The following is an 18,540-nucleotide window of genomic DNA, read 5'->3' on the forward strand; positions in this document are numbered from 1 at the left end:
AACATGTACACATTAAAAAGGTTCAAATTAGAAAAAGTAATTAAATATATAATTTTAGTCTCTTAATTCTCACTAAAAATTAAAATTGGTCTACTTTCAAAATTTTGTACCAATTTGATTTTCTATTTATTTATAAATGCAGAAAATTAGTTATTTGAATCAATTTTTTTAAAATTTATTTGACAAACGTATTTCTCAACTAACATCGGAATAAATATATGTCAAACGATGTAAATAATTCAAATGAAACCCATTTGAAATATCGAATAAATTTAACAAATTTTTATTATAAGAATTAAATCCACAAATTTATAAAAATAAAGACTAACTTGTGACAAAATTTCCAATTTTCAATTTAAAGTAAAGAAAAAAATCATATTTAACAAAAAAAATCATTAGGTGTGGGAATATTTCGTATATTAAAAAAACATATTTAAGAAAATTTAAAGTATTTAATCACGTGTTTAATAGCAGTGATCACATACATTCTTAAAAGTAAAGAATGGAAACATATACTATAGAAGACACCACCACCTAGAATCTTCGAAACACAAAAAGGCATTCAACAATTTCATTTTAAGGTAATCTTTTGATACTGACAAAAGAAATCAGATACTCATGAATTTAATTAACCATGTGTATTTAATATTTTTATTGTATTGGATTAGTCTCATTTATTTCCATTATATACATTATTATCAAATTAATAATTTATTAATTAAAAAATTTTAAAAAATTCCAAAAACATATGTTGTACATTTTTATTAATGCATTAAACATTGTTTAATTACAAATAATTAAATATATCCTACTAAATGCTTTCTATATTAAAAATTAAATAAGATTTATTTTCTAATAACAGCTCCAATTATTTAAATAAAACATTAATAAAATGTTTTCTTTCAAACATTTCGTACTTTCCTTTAACGTGATAATTATTTGAAACTTCCAATGATGTATAATGATGTATAATTTATGATGGAATGGAATATATAAGCAGCGATGTATCATGTATAACCATTAAGAAGAAATCTCTAACATATGTTGTTTTAAAAAGTCAAATCTTTATTTAATAAAAGGTTTGAAAAAAAATAACGATTAATATTAATATATTTATTTATTTATTTATTAAGCGCGTGCTACGTGAGTCAATGTTGGCGGCGCAATCACAATCATTGTCCATAAAGTAGTTATTTAATAATTGAAAAAATGGGTTTGAAGATGAAGCAACTTTCCGTCACAAAGAAACCACCAACAACTTTTGATAAGTTTAATAATACGCAACAAAGGAAAAGTTTATTTTATTGATTGATTGTAGAAACATAAAAAGTAGAAGCATAAATACATATATTTTGTCGTTTAGTAAAATGGTTTTGTAATTAATTATAGAGATACGCTTATGTGTGCAATTTTGTAGGTTAAAAATTAGTTGCAAATATATATGAACCATAGAAGATTTTTTTATTTAAAAGTGTTAAATTTTTTAAGATATTAATAAAAATATAATTTTTATATAAAATATACATCCATTTAAATATTTCGGTTTACGAAATCATAAGAATTAGAATTAATTGATTAAGAATTCATATTGCATTTGAACTATTAATTAATATTTTTATTACTGTTAATCAATTTAAAAATTTTGAAAACCGAAAAAAATAATTTTATCCTCACGAGGTTATTTAACCTTTAAGCTATAAAGTGTATTTAATCAACTTCATTAAACAAAAACTACCACTTAATTAATAACTCAATGGTCAATAAACACTGATGTTGATATATAAACATATAACTTATTATTTTAGTATTGATATAAAGGAGTGATATATAATATTAATATTATTTTTTGAAATGATATATATTAATGCAGTTAATTACATTAATGATAAATAGGTGGATAAAAGATTATCAAAAGACGAGTTTTAATTAGTAAAGTGAAAAATTAATTTATTCTAATGCATGTCAAATTGTGTAAGTTTAAAATATGCTACCAATTATAGGTCTATAAATTGTTTTATCTTATGGTGAAATAAGGTTGTAAAATGTACTAAAAGACATTAAATGCATAATGATAATATTCTTTGTCTTAATAAATTAAGATAAAGTTATTGAATTATCGTTTAAAAAAACAATATACTTGTTTGTTTTAATTAAGCTTAGACTATTTTATAAAAATAAAATGAACTTAGGTTGTTAGAAGAAAAATTATGAGTGACTTAGATTTAGTTTTCAGAAACTTAATCTTAGGTTACTTATTATTCTATATTTCCCTTACCTTTTCTTCATATGGTATTGTCTAATGATAATGCGTATTTAGTGTGTTTAATAAACACCATTAATTATATTGAGAATTAACTAAATAAGCATGTGTTCAAAGCTACGTATAATGAATTTTCTATTTGAGATCAACCTATATATGTTATGATGGATATTAGCTCAAATCAAAGCATATGTGACATAAGTGACATCCAAAGCACTATATGTTAATAAGTAAAAATGTTATTCCAATAATGTTTGAAAACCTTTTAAGGAATAATTTGACATTGTAATAAATTAAGAAGTGTGAGGAAAATACATCTAAAAATAATTAATGATATATTATCTTGCATGTTTATATATATACAATCCAAAGATTCAATAAGAAAGTTCAACCTTATGTCTATCCTAGGTTCCATAGGATAAGTATTACTTCTAGGTCTATGATGCTAATAGGTTTAATGATATTGCCATTGTTGTGATTGCTATTATACACCCCTTCACTTAGAGAAGGTTAGAGGATTATAATGATATTTTATTTTTTGTGAAACTTCATTAAGTTTGCTCCTATATTTTTTCCCTTGCTTATTCACGAGTTAAGAAAACAAACCTCTAATTCAGTTTATGTTTAATTACTCATTTGGTCCCTATTTTCGTTCAGCAATTTCAAATTGGTCTTTCAATTTTTTTAGTCTCAATTTGGTTATTATTTGTGAAAATTGGTGCAATTTGATATCGATTTGTGAAAAATTGATGCAATTTGGTCATTTTTCTTAGATTTCTTGAAACAGATCAATGATTTTTCATCAAAATTGAAATTGCTATTGGGGGTGCTTCTTTTTTTGTGTAATTAACATAATCCTAGTGCTAATGTTGTTAAAAAATCATTGATCTGTTGTAAGAAATTTAACAAAAATGACCAAATTGTATCATTTTTCACAAATCATGATAAAATTGCATCAATATTCACAATCGAGACCAATTTGAGACTAAAAAAACTGGAGGACTAACTTAATATTTTTGGACGAAAACAGAGCCAAATTAGTAATTAAATCTTTAATTTATTTCCTTATTTCCATTTTATGCTTTTCTTTCTCTAAGTTTCTTACCATATCCTTTAAGTTCATACCTTTATGGTCTCTTATATGCCTCTACAACTTCCATGCACACTAGAATAATGAGAATTATCACTCATTTTTTTATCAATAGAAAAATTTCTCAAACTTCGAAATGTTTTAATAAAAATGGAGTGACAAAAATTTTGAAATTTTTTTGAAGAATGTATACGGATGTACCCTAATTAAATGAAATGCTCTCAAATATTTAGGCATAAAACTTAGTTTGCCATGAATTGGTTTCTAACAAAAAGGACAAAATTTAAAAGACAAATGAAGTAAAACTTGACATAAAGTTAAAATAGAAGATTTTCTAATGTGAAAGACTAAGTGACACTTGTGAGTTCTTTAGCACACTTTTACAAGTCTAAACACTTAAGTAAGCGAGATGTTTTCCTAAAGTGAAAGTCTAAGGGACAATCTAACTGATTTCCTCTAACACTATTCATTTTAGGGAAATCGGAGAAAACCAAAGATTTTCCAAAATACCTAAATAAAAAAATTTGTAGCAAATTGCCGGCTAAAAATACAAATAAGATTTAAAAACAAAATTTGTAGGCTTAGAGACGAAAATTTCTGTCACAAATTTATATCCTTGTGTCTATATATTTGTTTTGCAATTTCTTTGCAAAATTGCTCAATTGTGAGCCTTTGTCTTTCTCTAAAGTTTTTGCTTTCTATGGTGTCTTTTCATGTCTCTTGATGTTACCAAAGGAGTTACTCCACCTGGGATTCCACAACACCTAAGATGCTATCTAACGAAAATGTGAGTTCTCCATAAACATTGATTAACCAAATCACTTTTAATCAAGAGTATGAAGAAATAAAATCAAGAAAAAATCAGTCGAAATTATTAACTTCAAAGTAAAAAAAGATGATGACAATAATTTAAGGAATTCTCAAAAAAAAGGACAAGCTAGAACTAAAGAAAAATTTTAAAAGCAAACACTCAAAGTGAGTCCAAAGAAACGATTCTAGAATTCATTAATAAAAGAAATAAAAATGTAAGTTGAATAACATTTCAAATGCAACACAAGATGAAAATTTAATTTTAGAACTCAACAAATTTTTAAACTCTATGATGTTTGCATCCGACATGAAGATAAGCCAAAGAATTAGCTAATTGTGAAGTTTATATTAAGGGGTATTGTTTTGCTTTTATTTGCTTGTTTTCTTTTGTTTTAATCACATATAAGTCTTAACTTTTTATATCATTTTTCTTGTATATAATTTGTTTTTCTCAAATAAATCAAGAAGCAACTTCAAATTACTTTTTTTCTAATTCAATTCCAAAATCAACAAGCAAGTGTGAGTAACATGCGCTAGAAGCACTATTTGTCAACAAAAGAAGAAATAGGTCTTGACAAGCACTTCTATCAATTAGAAAATTATGCTAAAAACGTGCTAATATCTAATAGCAAATTATGAACTCAAACATGATGAATAAGACTATTTGTTTATCTTTTCATGGACTGATATGAGAAAAAAAACTAGGACCACTTGTAATAGATTTAAGAACATTTAAAGGAGCTAGACTCAATTTAAACAAATTTTGAAGATTTAAAAAATTAAAATTCAATCTCCTAGGTGTTAACTAAACAACATTTTACAAAAGAACACAAATGAAAGTATGTATAATCCTAAACACATATAGGTTGATTCAAGAAACATGAACAAATGATTTGAACCAATCAAAAACTAAATTTAATCTCGGCACATATAATCCTTCTATATTTTTTGGATGCCTATCTTGGCCCAAATGGAAGCCCAAATGGAGGCCCGAAGTTGGTCTAAATGGAAGAACAATCATGTCTTAAAAAATCCAAAAAAAATTACAAACAAATTTGTAAACATATACAAGACTAAGAAAAAGAAGAAAAGAAATTTTCAATATTTTAATTTCCAAATAGTAGAATATTTTTCCTTAAAGTGTTATTTTCTTATATCATCTTATTCGTGAACCTTGTGGTTGAATAGTTTGTCATCATGTTCTTTCTTAGCTGGTAACTGAGGAGCTCAACATTGACATTATCTTTGCAGCAGTGCAGGAAGTTATGGAACAATTGTTCCCAGAACAGCAATCATGTTAAACCAAACAGAACATGTTGCAGTTTGAACTTTTCAAATATATTTGTCCGAAGATTCAACACAGTTCAGAGTTTCATTGTCCATAGCCGAAGATTTAAAAACGGTAACCAAATGATATAGAATTGTTTAAAATAGGTTAGAAATCTCAAATCAATTAGTTACACTGTCAAAATATGTAATACAATAAATGCATACATCACTTGATAAATTGATTTTATCGAATTTAATTAAGCAAAAACTCACTTTATGGTATAAAGTTTATCTGAACAATTATTATTAAATCTATCATATTAGTTGTCGTCAAACCTTATTTGACCACGTGCAAATACTTTATCTACTATGTATTAAGATTCCATGCACATCATCAAATTAGTAGGGGTCAAGAATGTTTTTAACTCTTAAACATTGATCTAAAATTGGAATTTATTTTTGTTCGAAATTTTAATACATTTTGTTATTTAAATTTTAAAAATAAATTAATATAATCATTTTAACTAGTTACATTAACTTTTTTTAGGTGTCAACGCATTTTTCAGCCGATATTAAATTAAAAAATGTATCAAACGGTATAAATAATTTCAATACTAACATGAAACGCGTTCGACACATCAAAATAAGTTAACATAATTGGGTTAAACCAACTATGTTCATTCATTTTTAAAGTTTAGAACCAAAATGTATTGAAATTTCGGACATGAACGAGTTTCAATTTTGAATCACAGCTTAAGGACGCTTAAGGACTAAAAACATAATTAATCCAATTAATAATATATATAAATGAATCCAAATCTTAACTCATACCAAATTAAGTATAAACTCATTCTAATAAAATGGTATATATGAAATGAAACAAGAAAGATTGTTTCAGCATACTAGTGCTGTAGATTTTTCAGAATGTTAAAGTAACTCATTTCTAATGTTTTGCAGCAATATGAATAGGTATTTTTAAAGTTTGTCATTTCATTATGGTGTGAAACTTCACACCTTCAGGTGCAGAATATTTCATAACAAATTACATTAGAGTAGGTGTAGGTGATTCAATGCACGACTCTGCAAGTGAAGAACGAAGCAAAAATATTGGCCAATGTTAGTAGTATCAGCAAAAAAATGTCAAACACAATATAACAGCATTGGGGTCAGCAGATCTATTAAAAATGGGAGTGAGTAAATAATTTATACAATACAGCACAAGAAATGAAAAGGAATTCATCATCAGATTGCAGCAGTTAAGTGCATAATGCATCTCCTTCTCTTTTTTCTATGCCACCATTGTTGAACATCTCTCATCTCATACTTCCCAACTTTCTATTAGCCTTGTGCACGTTTTCCTTGAGCCAAACTCACACGCATAGCCCTTCCTTCTAGTTCCTGAGATCAATAAGCAAAATAACATTCATTTTTTTTGCATCTTATGCTCCAAGTTCATGTTTACATCAGCAAATAATTTTGCTTTATGAGTCAATCACAAACCATATTGCACAATGAGTTTGGTAACTTTTATAACAATTATCTTAAAAATCATACTACTTATGGTGTGTGGTTGAATGAATCACCTTGGAAAAGTGTTTTACTGGTTTAGTTCCGATAAACAACAAATCTTACTAAGAGTTTGGATGATTTTGATATCATCTTTAAGAATTGAATTTTATACTTAACCTTTTAAATCTAGTTTGAAATATAAGGTTTGTATCTATTTATATGCCGGAAACTACTTGCTTGTCTCTACTCGTGATGGAATCTCTAACACTTCTATAATGATCTGATTACAAGGCAAAATTTCAATTCTGATTGAAAAGTAGCTCTAGGAAGACCTAAAGAACTGTGTCTAAGGTTTTGTCTATAGAAAAGCCATAATATAGTTCTACATAGTTCACAAAAACACAACCAGTAAAAGTGTGAAGTAAAATACCACATCATTCAAGGCTTCAAGTGCAGATTCCATCTCTGCTTTTGTTGAAAAGCAAACAAAGCCATAGCCACGTGACCTTCCAGTTTCTCCATCATACAAGACCCTAGCTCCAACCACTGTTCCATATTCTTGAAAGGCTTGTGTCAAAATCTCATTAGTTACCGACCATGACAGATTCCCAACAAAGAGTTTATGTTCAGTCTCAGGGTACAAGGGTTCTTTTGGCTTTGGTTTGTTAGAGAAATTCACCCTCAAGGTTCTGCCCATGAATTCCTGAGAAGTCACATTCACAAAATTCATCATGCAAAAGGGTATCACCAGAACAAACCAATTCAACAAAAACTCACAGCAATCCTTACTTTTCCGTCAAGATTTTCTATCACTGTATTACAGTCTTCAATGCAACTCATTGTCACAAATGCAAAGCCTCTACTTTTTCCAGTGTCTCTGTCGTAAAGAACCTAAATATATATGTATATATATAAATCATCAACTTTACTGAATCGTTAAATGCAAGCTGGATCAATGAAGTTCTAAAAGTACAAGAATACTTATATAGTTTATGCTCTCTTTTCTCTATCTTTCAACCATAGATTGTGTTAAACTCTATGAATTGCATAAATAAATACCTCAATAAGTTCTGCGCTACCATAATCCTGAATTAGCCCTGCAAGTTTGGCACTATCAACACTATAAGGCAAATTCCCAAAATAAAGCTTAGTGCTAGCAAGGGATTCATCTGAGTCTTGTTCTGGCACCACTTCCTCTTCATTCTCCTCCACTTTCTGCTGTTCAACGAAACCAGCATCACCCTCAACAACCACCTCTTCTTGTGCAACAGCAGCAGAAATTCTAGGCCCCCACAACCTATGCGACATGGTACCTCCGATGGACAAAGGTTCGACCAAGTGTGAGACAGGTGCAGCAAACATGCGGTTTGACGGCATTGCTGTCGTAAGGGGATCCATCACGGAGCAGTGCTTGGAACGAAGACATTTGATGTTGTTAATGGAAGAAGAAAACAACGAAGCTATGCCTGCAGCAGTGGCAGCCATTTTGTGACCGATGAAACACAAAAATGTTACATTAAAAGATTATCATTTCAGTGTTAATGACATGATGAGAGAGAAAAGGTTTGTTCCTATGCTTGCGTGGCATGATTGTGTCCACTGTCTGGTGTTGTTGGTGAGAATGGATATGTCAAGATAAGATGAGTTCAAGTCGTATAGCATATGCCCCAGATGTATTTTTCTATGTATAAGATCGAATGTGTATAACTTTCGCTATATTTCTCTCATTTTAACTGCAATATTTTGACTCTGTATGATCTGTTAAATATATGACAGATAAAAAGCTTCGATAATGTTGCATACCGAAAATTATAAATAATTTGTATCGTTAATTTATTAGTTTTAAGGTTCCTGTGGGAATTTTTTCAATCACTATGCTTCAAAATTAAATATTAAATTGATTTTTCTTTATCAGATTTATAATTTTTTTTTAAATTTTAATGCATGTAATTATCCACTGGGGATAGAAAAAAAAAAAACATAGTAACAATTATTTGCAGATAAAATTCATGCCGATCGTAATGAATATCCTTGATAAATATCCGTGATAATGGATATGTGTATTTAATTATTGGTAATTTAATAATGAAATGAGTAAAAGTATTATGGTATCGTAAAATTTTATTTTAATATTTTTTTTAAATGGAGTGATAAATAAAATTATTAGTGAAAGTAATAATTATTGAAAAATTATTTTAAATTTGATTTCTTTTTATGTACGCTTATAAAATTAAAGTTATTTTCAAAAAGATTAATTTTTTTAAAATTTATATTTAAAAACAATTCATTTAAATTTGTATTGTATTAACATTAGTAAATTTGATTTGAATTGTATCTAGAAATAATTTTTTTACCTGATTTTATTAAAATAATATATATATATATATATATATATATATATATATATATATATATATATATATATATATATATATATATATATATATACACACGTGAGTATCCATGATATCGTGGATATAAAAAAAATTCATGAAATTTGTTTCATGGATAGTCGTACAGTAACACGATAGGACTACAACTAGTTTCATAAATGTTTAAAATTAAATATTTCTAATATTTAATTTTTTCATAGTAATTTAATTTTTTTCTTCACAAAAATATATTTCGGTTTAAGGTTATAATTATTTTAATATTAGAATGAAAATGTTAAGAATCAAGATTATTAGTAAAATTTTAGATAATGATTTTAAATCTCATTTTCAACTTTTTGTTTTAATTTTAAACTAATTCTAAGTGGTGAAAATCCTAATTACTCAACCAAAAAAGTGCTAGAAGGAAAAGGGTTAGAGTCTAGGGAAGCATCTCTTGTAAACGCACAACGAAGTGTTTAGTGTATGGACGAAAATCAAGAGGATGGTAAATTGGTTTTTAATATTAAAATAATACTTTAAAATTTTTCTTAAAAATTTACCATTGAATTTAAATCTTAGTTCCTTTAAATGCAACAATAGATACAATAAAAAGATAGGGAAGAAGATTTGACACAAGTATTTAAACTGGTTCAAATCAAAAGATCCTACATCTAGTTGTTAATCTCTTTAAACAAAGAGATTAACTTAATCACTAATAACAACATATTACAGATAATCAAGATAGTAGGAAAAAAAACACATCTCTTGAAGACACAAGAGATGAAAGAAACTTTCTCTGAATCATACAAAGACCTTGACTTAACTTTCCTAGCAACAACGGCAACACTCAATCTCCTAGAAATCCTATTAGGAAAGGTTATCGCTCTACTTATACTAGACTTTTCAAAGCACTTTTAAGAACACTCAGAGAACTTCTTTGCAATCATAGCAATAAGACTCTGACTCTCAAAAAGGTGAATTCGAACTAGCACTACAGTTCTTTAAATAGGGGTTTTCAAAATTAGGTTAAAAACTGAACAGTCATGTTCAAACTGTCAGAGATAATTGATTATCACTTATGATAATCGATTATTCTAGTGCATTTTCTAAAAATAAAAGTTTGAGCAGATAATCGATTATCTGGGGTGATAATCGATTATTCCAGTGGGTTTCTGAAAAATGAACTCAGCTTAAAATAATCGATTATCTTAGGTGATAATCGATTATCACAGTTGTTTTAAAAAATAAGAGAATTAGAGAGATAACAATCTTGTTGATTTTAAGCTATTCTAAACACTTTAAAACAATTACAAGATAACTTTAAACATAAAACACTTGTCTTCAAATTGTCTTCTAGATAGCTTTTGAGTTTCTTTGACATCATCAAAATCTTGCTTTAACATTAAACTTGTCTTCTGCTTTTACCAACAACATCGAAAGATTTGAATTAGTACAAAAAGATTGGAATAGGGATACCTTAAAAACCCTTCATGTCATGTAGCAGACATAGGAAGGAGTAACACTGTCGAAGGAAGCCTCAGGAACAACATAGGATCTAACGAAAGTGAGAAGTTCTTGCATCATCAATATATGAGGTAACCTAGAGGAGCATAATCCTACATATAAAAACTCACTTGTATTTCTACAGATTCAATAAAACTAGAAAAAAAACCCAAAATGTAAAATCCTAAACCCATCACTTATGATTCTTTCCCAATTCGTGAAGGGTTTATGATTCCTTCCCCGTGCACTTCTTTCTAGTTTGTGAATGGCGTTTTGTTTCGTGAACGTCAACCTCATTATGGCCGGAGCTGGGTCGCATTAGCTGTCAACGAACCTCAACCTTGTTGGGACGCTTTGCTGTGTGGGTTGATGAAGGTCAACGTGAGCTTGGCCAAGTTGTTGCGATGAAGGTTGCAATGAATGTTGATGAAGGTTTTGAGTGTGGCCAAATGCTATTTCGAAATGAGCGAACTTAGAAAAAAATTGCCTTAAACAAAATTAAGTATTATATAATGTTGTGTCTTTAACTTAAAAAAATATATTTTTTAATAAAAAATTGTATAATTTTTACATATAATTTTTTTTTCGCAAGTAACTATTTTTAAAATAATTTTTATAATTTTTTTTATAATATCTTTTTTTGTACACAAAATTTTGTAGATAAATCTTTGTAGGAAAAATTCCGCAAAGCCCATCATGCTTACTTATGAAATTTTTGTATATAATTTTTTTTTATTAACTATGAACTTTAATTTTATCTATGATAATTTTTGCAAATAAAATGAATTTAGAATAGACAATTTTTTGTATTGAATTGTGGTAGGTTCATGCAAATGAACAATTTTTTCTAACTCCAAATTAAAAATAAAGAAACTTAATGTTATCTCTTAAGAAATTGCTACTCTAGCTAAAAAGTTACCAAAGTTTTCTAAATACTCAATAAAAAAAACTTCCATGTTTCAATATTGCATGTTCTGTTACTAGATCATCCAGGGCTCCATCATCAAATCTATTGTCCACATCTTGTAATATATGTACCTAAGATTTTCGTTAGAAATCATAATCTTTGATGTAGTACCATTGTCAGGCAAAAACTTTACCTTCCATAAACAACAATAGCAATCGATCCCTGTGATGAATTGGAGTATGCTCCAATTCAAAATATTGTTCAACTTTAGCTCCCTAATCCTTGAAATGTGTTTCATCAAAAGATGGAAATTCTACTTGGGTCTTGTCAAGGATTGTAGAAGATGTTTCTTGACAATCTTGATGAGTTAGAGGTGGAGCCTAAATCTGTTTTTTCATGCTTAGAGTTGACATAGAAGAGACTAGCCTTTCAATAGCTTGTTGTAATCCTTGCAAAGTTTTTTGTGTAGTTTCTTGAGAATCTACTACAATTTTTTCTAAAGAATCAAAACAATTTTCCAAATCTTTGTTGGCCATTATCTCTCCTAGCTAATTGATTGTTGAGGATTCTTTTTTCTCAACCCTATGCTCTCTTTTATTTCTATCTCTCTTCTCACACCAAGCTACTATACCTCTTAGTCGCAAATCCTCCAGTACTCCACACTCACAAAGATCTCAATCTCGGGCTAAGGTATTCTCACTAACATAACTAAACATAAAATTTCTTATTATCTTTATAAAGAACTAGTGAGTTATAACTATAACTCCTTCATACAAATGAGTTATGTTTAATCCATAAACTCAATAAACTAAACAACAAAAGTCTATCTCTGTTAAAGAGTTATAACAATCAATAATGATGATAAGACAATCTCTTAGTCATTGTAGAATACTAAAAAGTCATTAAAAATCACAATGACTTCATCATCTATACAAAAAATTTTCTCATTATTTTACATTTATTATAATATTATTTTTATATTAAATCAAATCCCCTCAAATACATTAAAAATTTAAAAAGATCTTTTATATATATATATATATATATATATATATATATATATATATATATATATATATTAACACAAAAAACTAAGACAAATTAATAATGACATCAACTATAAGATAAATTTGATGAAAAGATATAACAATTTTGAATATTCATCAGATTAAACTTAACTCCTTACAATAATCTGAGGCACACCACGATGCCAAAACTGAACCGATACAAAGTGCAACAGAAACAAAATAGGAAATTAAAAAGGTAAGCTAGTACATGGGCCATAGCCCCAAAAAGAAAGCCCAAAGTAGAAAGATCCAGCCCAGATGGCTAAGCAGCGGAACCATCACTTACCTGTTGACCACGGGTGTTCCTGCATCTGCTCACATCAATAGGTTGATGATCATCGCAAAAGAGAGAACCATACATACAAAGCACACAACAAACAACATAAGGGTAAGCTAGAGCCAAAGGATTTTTATCATGCAATCAGATATACTTTCATAGTCAAATATATGCACATCATCCAAGCATGTTATGACTTTCAAATCAATACACTAAGACTCGATTCGACTCATCTAGATATGTATAATTAGGTCAGATTTAGCGGATGCTTGCACTTGTGGTGGATTACCCTGCTCACTGCTCACCCCCGAGCTATGTGTTACAAGTGTTACGATGATTCAATCCCCCACACACAATGTTAGTCCTTAATGAGTTTCAAGCTTCCTGCTACTCTCACCACAAGAGTCAGTCCGCTCTAAGTGAGACTAACTGACTCCTTAGAGTGTCAGGATACAACCTTGCCTTGAATACTTACCCAATTATATAGATGGTGCACCACCATGAATTCCCACTAACAGGGGTCATGGAATTACATCCCGACCACTGAAGCACGACCCTGAAACCTCATCTAGAGATTTCAAAGAATTACACACTGACCACAGACCAGCCATATTCAGACAACCAAGTAATGTTTATCATGCATGTATATATATATATATATATATATATATATATATATATATATATATATATATATATATATATATATATATATATGATGCCAACCTTTATAACCAACCTCTTTCACATTCCAGGTCAAACCTATACCAACTCATCATACTCCATTCATGAATATAGAATTTCAACCCATCTCATTACCATGTCACTTTCATAACCAACCATTTCATGTTCATTACATGCCAAGAATCATTCAGGTTCGTCATTCACAACTCATACACCCTCCCACTCATGCATATTTATTCCCCTTATTCCATTATATAATAATTCAACCAAACACAAGCCAAACATCCAAGAACAGGGAAAACACCAAATCAGAACACATTCTCGCCCAGCTCTTCGTCCAGGCTGAAGGGTCTCGCTCAAGCGAGAGGGTCTCTCGCTCAGGCGAGCTAGCTTCGCCTAGGCGAGAGCTCGACTCCAGAAACAGTGGTTCCTGCGCATTCTCGCTTAGGCGAGACTCCCCTTGCTTGAGCGAGACGATCGCTCGCTCAAAACTGAGCTGGTCGCCTGAGCAACCAATCGCGTGAAATGGTTTGGGCGAGTCTCTGCTCATCTCGCCTAGGCGAGACTGGCTCGCTTGGGCGAGATTATCAGATCTCGCCACTGTTACCGTGCAACAACCACGCATACCAACCCAAACCAACATATCAAAACATCCCACACATTCACAACAGCATACCAACCATAGACTCGTAAAATCACAGCAGAACAACAAGAAAAACGAAATACACGAGTAAACCCTAACTTTCCTTACCTGGAAAGGGTGAGCAAAGGACTTCAACACCAATTGCGGAGTGCAAAAAGCTCGAGGAACAAACTTAGAAATTGGAAGAACAATAGAACAGTAAAAGAACGGGGTTACTATGGAACCCTAAATGGAAGAATATGAAAATAAGCTTTAGAGAGTGTAGGTACGAGCTTGAGAATCACTTACACGGAGTGAAAAAACAAGACTGAGCTTGAGCAACCTTGACCAAGATCGGGGTTAAACCCTAGTAGAGCGTTCTGTTGAGAAAGGGAGAGTGTGAGGGAGCTGTGTTTGCGAGAATGAGGGCTGAATGGAAGACCCTGACAACTTTAGGGACCTTAGCACCCTTTGGGCCAGCCTTTAGGCCCAACAGATTAAGGTCAACCCTTAAACATTAGGGCAGAAAAGAAAACTGCCTTACAAATGTAAAATATACATTTAAATAAATTTAATTTTGTTAAAAATATCAATTATAATAAAATTATTATTGTAAAATTTATATAAAAATTAAATTTGATATAGAAATAAAATTGATTTAGTTTTTAAAAAAATGGGACCAAATTGATACCAGACTTTTCACATCCAACAATGACATATGACATTGTCACTGTCACATCATATTGTTTTTGTCACGTAGCACAATATCATATTGACACGTGACAATATTTTTTAACTTTTTTTAAATTATAAAAAAAAAAATCATATACTAACATATAACACATAATTAACATTATTACTATACTATTGATAAGAAAGACCTAATTATAACAAATTTTTTAAAATAAAAATTCAATTGAATCAAATAAAAAATGCTACTTAAAATTTTGCTAAAAAAAAAAATCGAAACTTCTAAAATGATTTGAGCAATATTATACTGGTCTGACTAATAAAACGTGTCATTATTCGAGATGGTTCGTGTAGTTATCCTTGTTTCTGTGTAGGTTAAACAAATATAATTCGGGTAATAAAACCCAAAATCTTAATACCTATCGATCACGGTTCTACCTTATGTGGCGCAGAGCCAGAGCCGGTTACGGTTACCTCCGCCGCTTCTCAACGGCGGTGCGGCGGCGCTCGGAAGACGAAGGCGACTGGCTCTACTCCTCCGAGTGGTGGGGCTCCGACTCCGATGACGGTCACACCGTTCTTCGATCAACTTCCGGCAAGGGGAACGGCGTCGTTTCGGTCGTCGCGTATCACTCTTCAAGACCCGTTAGTTTCTTCCCTTTCTCAACGTTTTTGTTTCCTTTAGTTTCTGTTTACACGAAGCACTTTATGAGTTTCCAAATGAACTTAAAGTTTCAGACATTATGTGTTTATGTAAGATATTATTGAAGTGCTTTGAATTCATTTAATTTAATTTTACCGTGGGACAAATTGTTCGATTATGTTTTTAAATGCTTCGTTTTTCTTTTAAACAGTCTTTCGAGTTTTTCTTTTACGAACTCATTTTCCTCTTCTGCAAGATTTTGACGATGGGTGTTTGCATGGTTTTTTTAGAACAGAATGCATTGGTCAGGAATGGAAAGATGGCTGCAGAAAAGGTGTGAGGAGGTGCATCCAGGATATGGGGATGAAAGGAAACTGAGGATACTTGGATACCAATGGAGGGTGCTTCGTTTCAATGACGTTACTCGCCAGAGCACCGCAAAAGTGATGGCAACTTACCACGAAAACGTGCCTGGAGTTGTCTACCTCATGCAGCAACCACGTTGTTTGGCTGTTCCATGTATATTTCCTAACCATTTAAAATGTCAATAGAAATGTAATTGTGGTGGAATTGTGTCTCCTAGGGTTGGTTATTTTGGTGTTTCAACCAGTGAAGTTTTATTTGAAAAGCTTTATATATGCAAATTTGAATATCAGCTTGACTTCTAGGGTAGTGTTTGTTTTTAGTTAGTGATTGCTATTATGCAATGTTGTAAGATTGCAAAGATTAATGCTTCTGCTAACCTGCTAGGAGTGATACCTTTTAGATCATACATACCTTGTTTGATTTGGGATGGATTTTGATAAACAAATTTTTTTTTTTGCTATGCTTTAATTACTGAATTCAAACAAAGAGGTCTTCTTCAGATAGCCTATTTGTTGGGTCAAGGTCTTTGCGCGGGATTGAAACCACCTGTCCGCTTTGTATGTTCCTTCTCTGTTTGTCCTTTTAAAAAAATGAAAGATAATGCAAAATAAAAAGGTTTCCTATGTGAAGTTTCCTTGATATTTTGTATTTGCTGTTAATTTGGAAGCTCCTGCATGCCTTTTGAGGACAATTGCTTTGTTGGCTGCCTTGTTAAATCTTGAGCATCTGGCTAAGATTTTGCACTCTAAAATAGCTTCCTTTCTTTTATCACTCAAGTATTTGTTTTGTGCTCAACACTCCTTTACGACGGCCATTTTACACTTGCTGCTGTGCCACTGTGGATTTGAATTTCGATATTCTTATTTTGCCATGGTCATGATTATAGTATTTATTAATGAAGTTCTAGGGGTAACTTCTAGTCATGATTCTTGATATCTATCCTTAATACGATTTTCAGTTCATATTTTTTGTTTAATGCCATCTTGCAGATGTGAAAAGTATGATATCAGCTGGGTTGACTACTGTAGCCTCATGTAATTTTGATATAATCGGTGCACTGCAAGGAAAGAAAAATATGCACATTTTATGCATTGGACATGGTGGAGGAAGTTTACCACTGTTTTTGGCAAGTCAAATTCAAGGTGAAAATAGTTATACCTTTATGGGTTTTTACTGGTTCTAACTTTTAAGTGATAGCTTGAAACATCCATGTTAAAAGTTATTACTTTTGGGTGGAAAAAGAAAATCCATCATTGAAATATATAATTTTGTTTCTTGTTATTAACGTAGTCATATCTTGCATTCTGAGGGATAAGGCATCGAACCTTGGACGTTGTTATTGTCAGTTGCAACCAGCTGTAATGTCAATAGTAATAAACTGAACCAACATATTCATATGGCACCACCTCTTGTGCGCTGATTTACGTGGGATACATATTTACACGGACCATCATCAATTTATTCCTTTCTCCACGCTCTTGATGGATAGTCCAATTTACTGCATTCTTTTTTTATGGTGTAGTTTTTTGGGATTTGTTAGTGATTTTCTACCTTGTTAACTTGACAAATTTATTATTGTAATCGATCCTCATACCTTGCTTAATTTTCCGTGCACTTTCCAGGTGCCACTGTTCATATAGTTGAAATTGATCCCCTTGTTATCTCAGCCTCAATTCGAGCTATGGGATTCCCGGCTTGCTCACTCAAGACCCAATCAGCTGACAAGGCTGTTTCGAAACCTGAAACCATTGATGAAATTATGTGGAAAGGCATCCATGAAAGGATTTACCTCTACGAAGCAGATGCTGAGGAATTTATTGTTAATAGCACAAATATATATGATATGATCTTTGTTGATGCTTATGATGGTGATGATATATTTCCCCACAAGCTATGGCACCCGGATTCAACATTTCTTAAAGCCCTGAGTAATCGACTCCATCCCAAACATGGAACTGTTGTGGTGAACCTGCATTCTGACTCTGATACTGTTCCATCATCACTTGAGCAGATTTTACCGATGGGAAAGTATGTATCTCAAGTTAGCAGAGCATACAAAGATGTACTTGTAGGAAAAGAAGGTTCTGGTCTTGCTTTTACTGTTGCAGTTCCTTGGGTGTGTAATACTTCCCTGGTTGTGTGTAGAGGTTTTGATAAAGACAGTGAGTATTTTGACCGCGACTTTGTTATTAACACCCTCATTTCCAAATCCCTTGAACTGGAACATGTTATGGACTTGCCATTCTCATGCTTGGAATACATAAAAAGAGGTTTCATTCTTGTCTAATTTATCACCATCTTACTGGTTCTACATTCAGCAAATTCTTAACCAATCTCCATTACTATATCAAACATGTTCTGTATTACATTGTCATTCGGATAATGTTGTCAATGGATAAACATTACCCCTGGGTTCACTTGATGAGAGGATGTGGCAGGTTGAGTACGAACCTAAGGTTAGTACCTTGTCA

General features: G+C 30.9%; 2 protein-coding genes across 3 annotated transcripts; one reads left to right on the forward strand and one right to left on the reverse strand.

The window, feature by feature from the left end:
• Positions 1–6,520: 6,520 nt before the first annotated feature.
• On the reverse strand, positions 6,521–8,463 carry LOC114190278 (28 kDa ribonucleoprotein, chloroplastic). Its single transcript, XM_028079098.1, has 4 exons — positions 7,998–8,463; positions 7,728–7,829; positions 7,369–7,641; positions 6,521–6,827 (listed from the first exon to the last, which is right to left on the reverse strand). Exons 1-4 carry the CDS (start codon positions 8,421–8,423, stop codon positions 6,768–6,770), a joined length of 861 nt encoding a protein of 286 aa, XP_027934899.1. The 5' UTR covers positions 8,424–8,463; the 3' UTR covers positions 6,521–6,767.
• A 6,977-nt stretch (positions 8,464–15,440) lies between these two features.
• LOC114190167 lies at positions 15,441–18,457 on the forward strand. 2 transcript variants are annotated; one of them, XM_028078958.1, is made up of 4 exons: positions 15,441–15,705; positions 15,994–16,222; positions 17,059–17,211; positions 17,692–18,448. In XM_028078958.1, exons 1-4 carry the CDS (start codon positions 15,502–15,504, stop codon positions 18,354–18,356), a joined length of 1,251 nt encoding a protein of 416 aa, XP_027934759.1. In that variant the 5' UTR covers positions 15,441–15,501; the 3' UTR covers positions 18,357–18,448. The 2 variants fall into 2 exon arrangements, with proteins under 2 accessions (XP_027934759.1, XP_027934760.1); XM_028078959.1 differs by having other exon boundaries at positions 15,486–15,705; positions 15,999–16,222; positions 17,692–18,457.
• Positions 18,458–18,540: the final 83 nt, after the last annotated feature.

The sequence above is a fragment of the Vigna unguiculata genome, chromosome 7 (genome assembly GCF_004118075.2).
Source record: "Vigna unguiculata cultivar IT97K-499-35 chromosome 7, ASM411807v1, whole genome shotgun sequence".
NCBI classification, from domain to species: Eukaryota; Viridiplantae; Streptophyta; class Magnoliopsida; order Fabales; family Fabaceae; genus Vigna; species Vigna unguiculata.

What these genes read in the sequence shown, in the direction of transcription:
- LOC114190167 (XM_028078958.1), top strand. Translation starts at nt 15,502, where the DNA reads ATGTGGCGCAGAGCCAGAGCCGGTTACGGTTACCTCCGCCGCTTCTCA. An exon ending in CGTATCACTCTTCAAGACCC is followed by an intron (nt 15,706 to 15,993) that starts GTTAGTTTCTTC and finishes TGGTTTTTTTAG; the next exon opens with AACAGAATGCATTGGTCAGG. An exon ending in ACGTTGTTTGGCTGTTCCAT is followed by an intron (nt 16,223 to 17,058) that starts GTATATTTCCTA and finishes GCCATCTTGCAG; the next exon opens with ATGTGAAAAGTATGATATCA.
- LOC114190278 (XM_028079098.1), bottom strand. Translation starts at nt 8,423, where the DNA reads ATGGCTGCCACTGCTGCAGGCATAGCTTCGTTGTTTTCTTCTTCCATT. An exon ending in GTAGCGCAGAACTTATTGAG is followed by an intron (nt 7,830 to 7,997) that starts GTATTTATTTAT and finishes ATATATATTTAG; the next exon opens with GTTCTTTACGACAGAGACAC. An exon ending in TAGAAAATCTTGACGGAAAA is followed by an intron (nt 7,642 to 7,727) that starts GTAAGGATTGCT and finishes GTGACTTCTCAG; the next exon opens with GAATTCATGGGCAGAACCTT.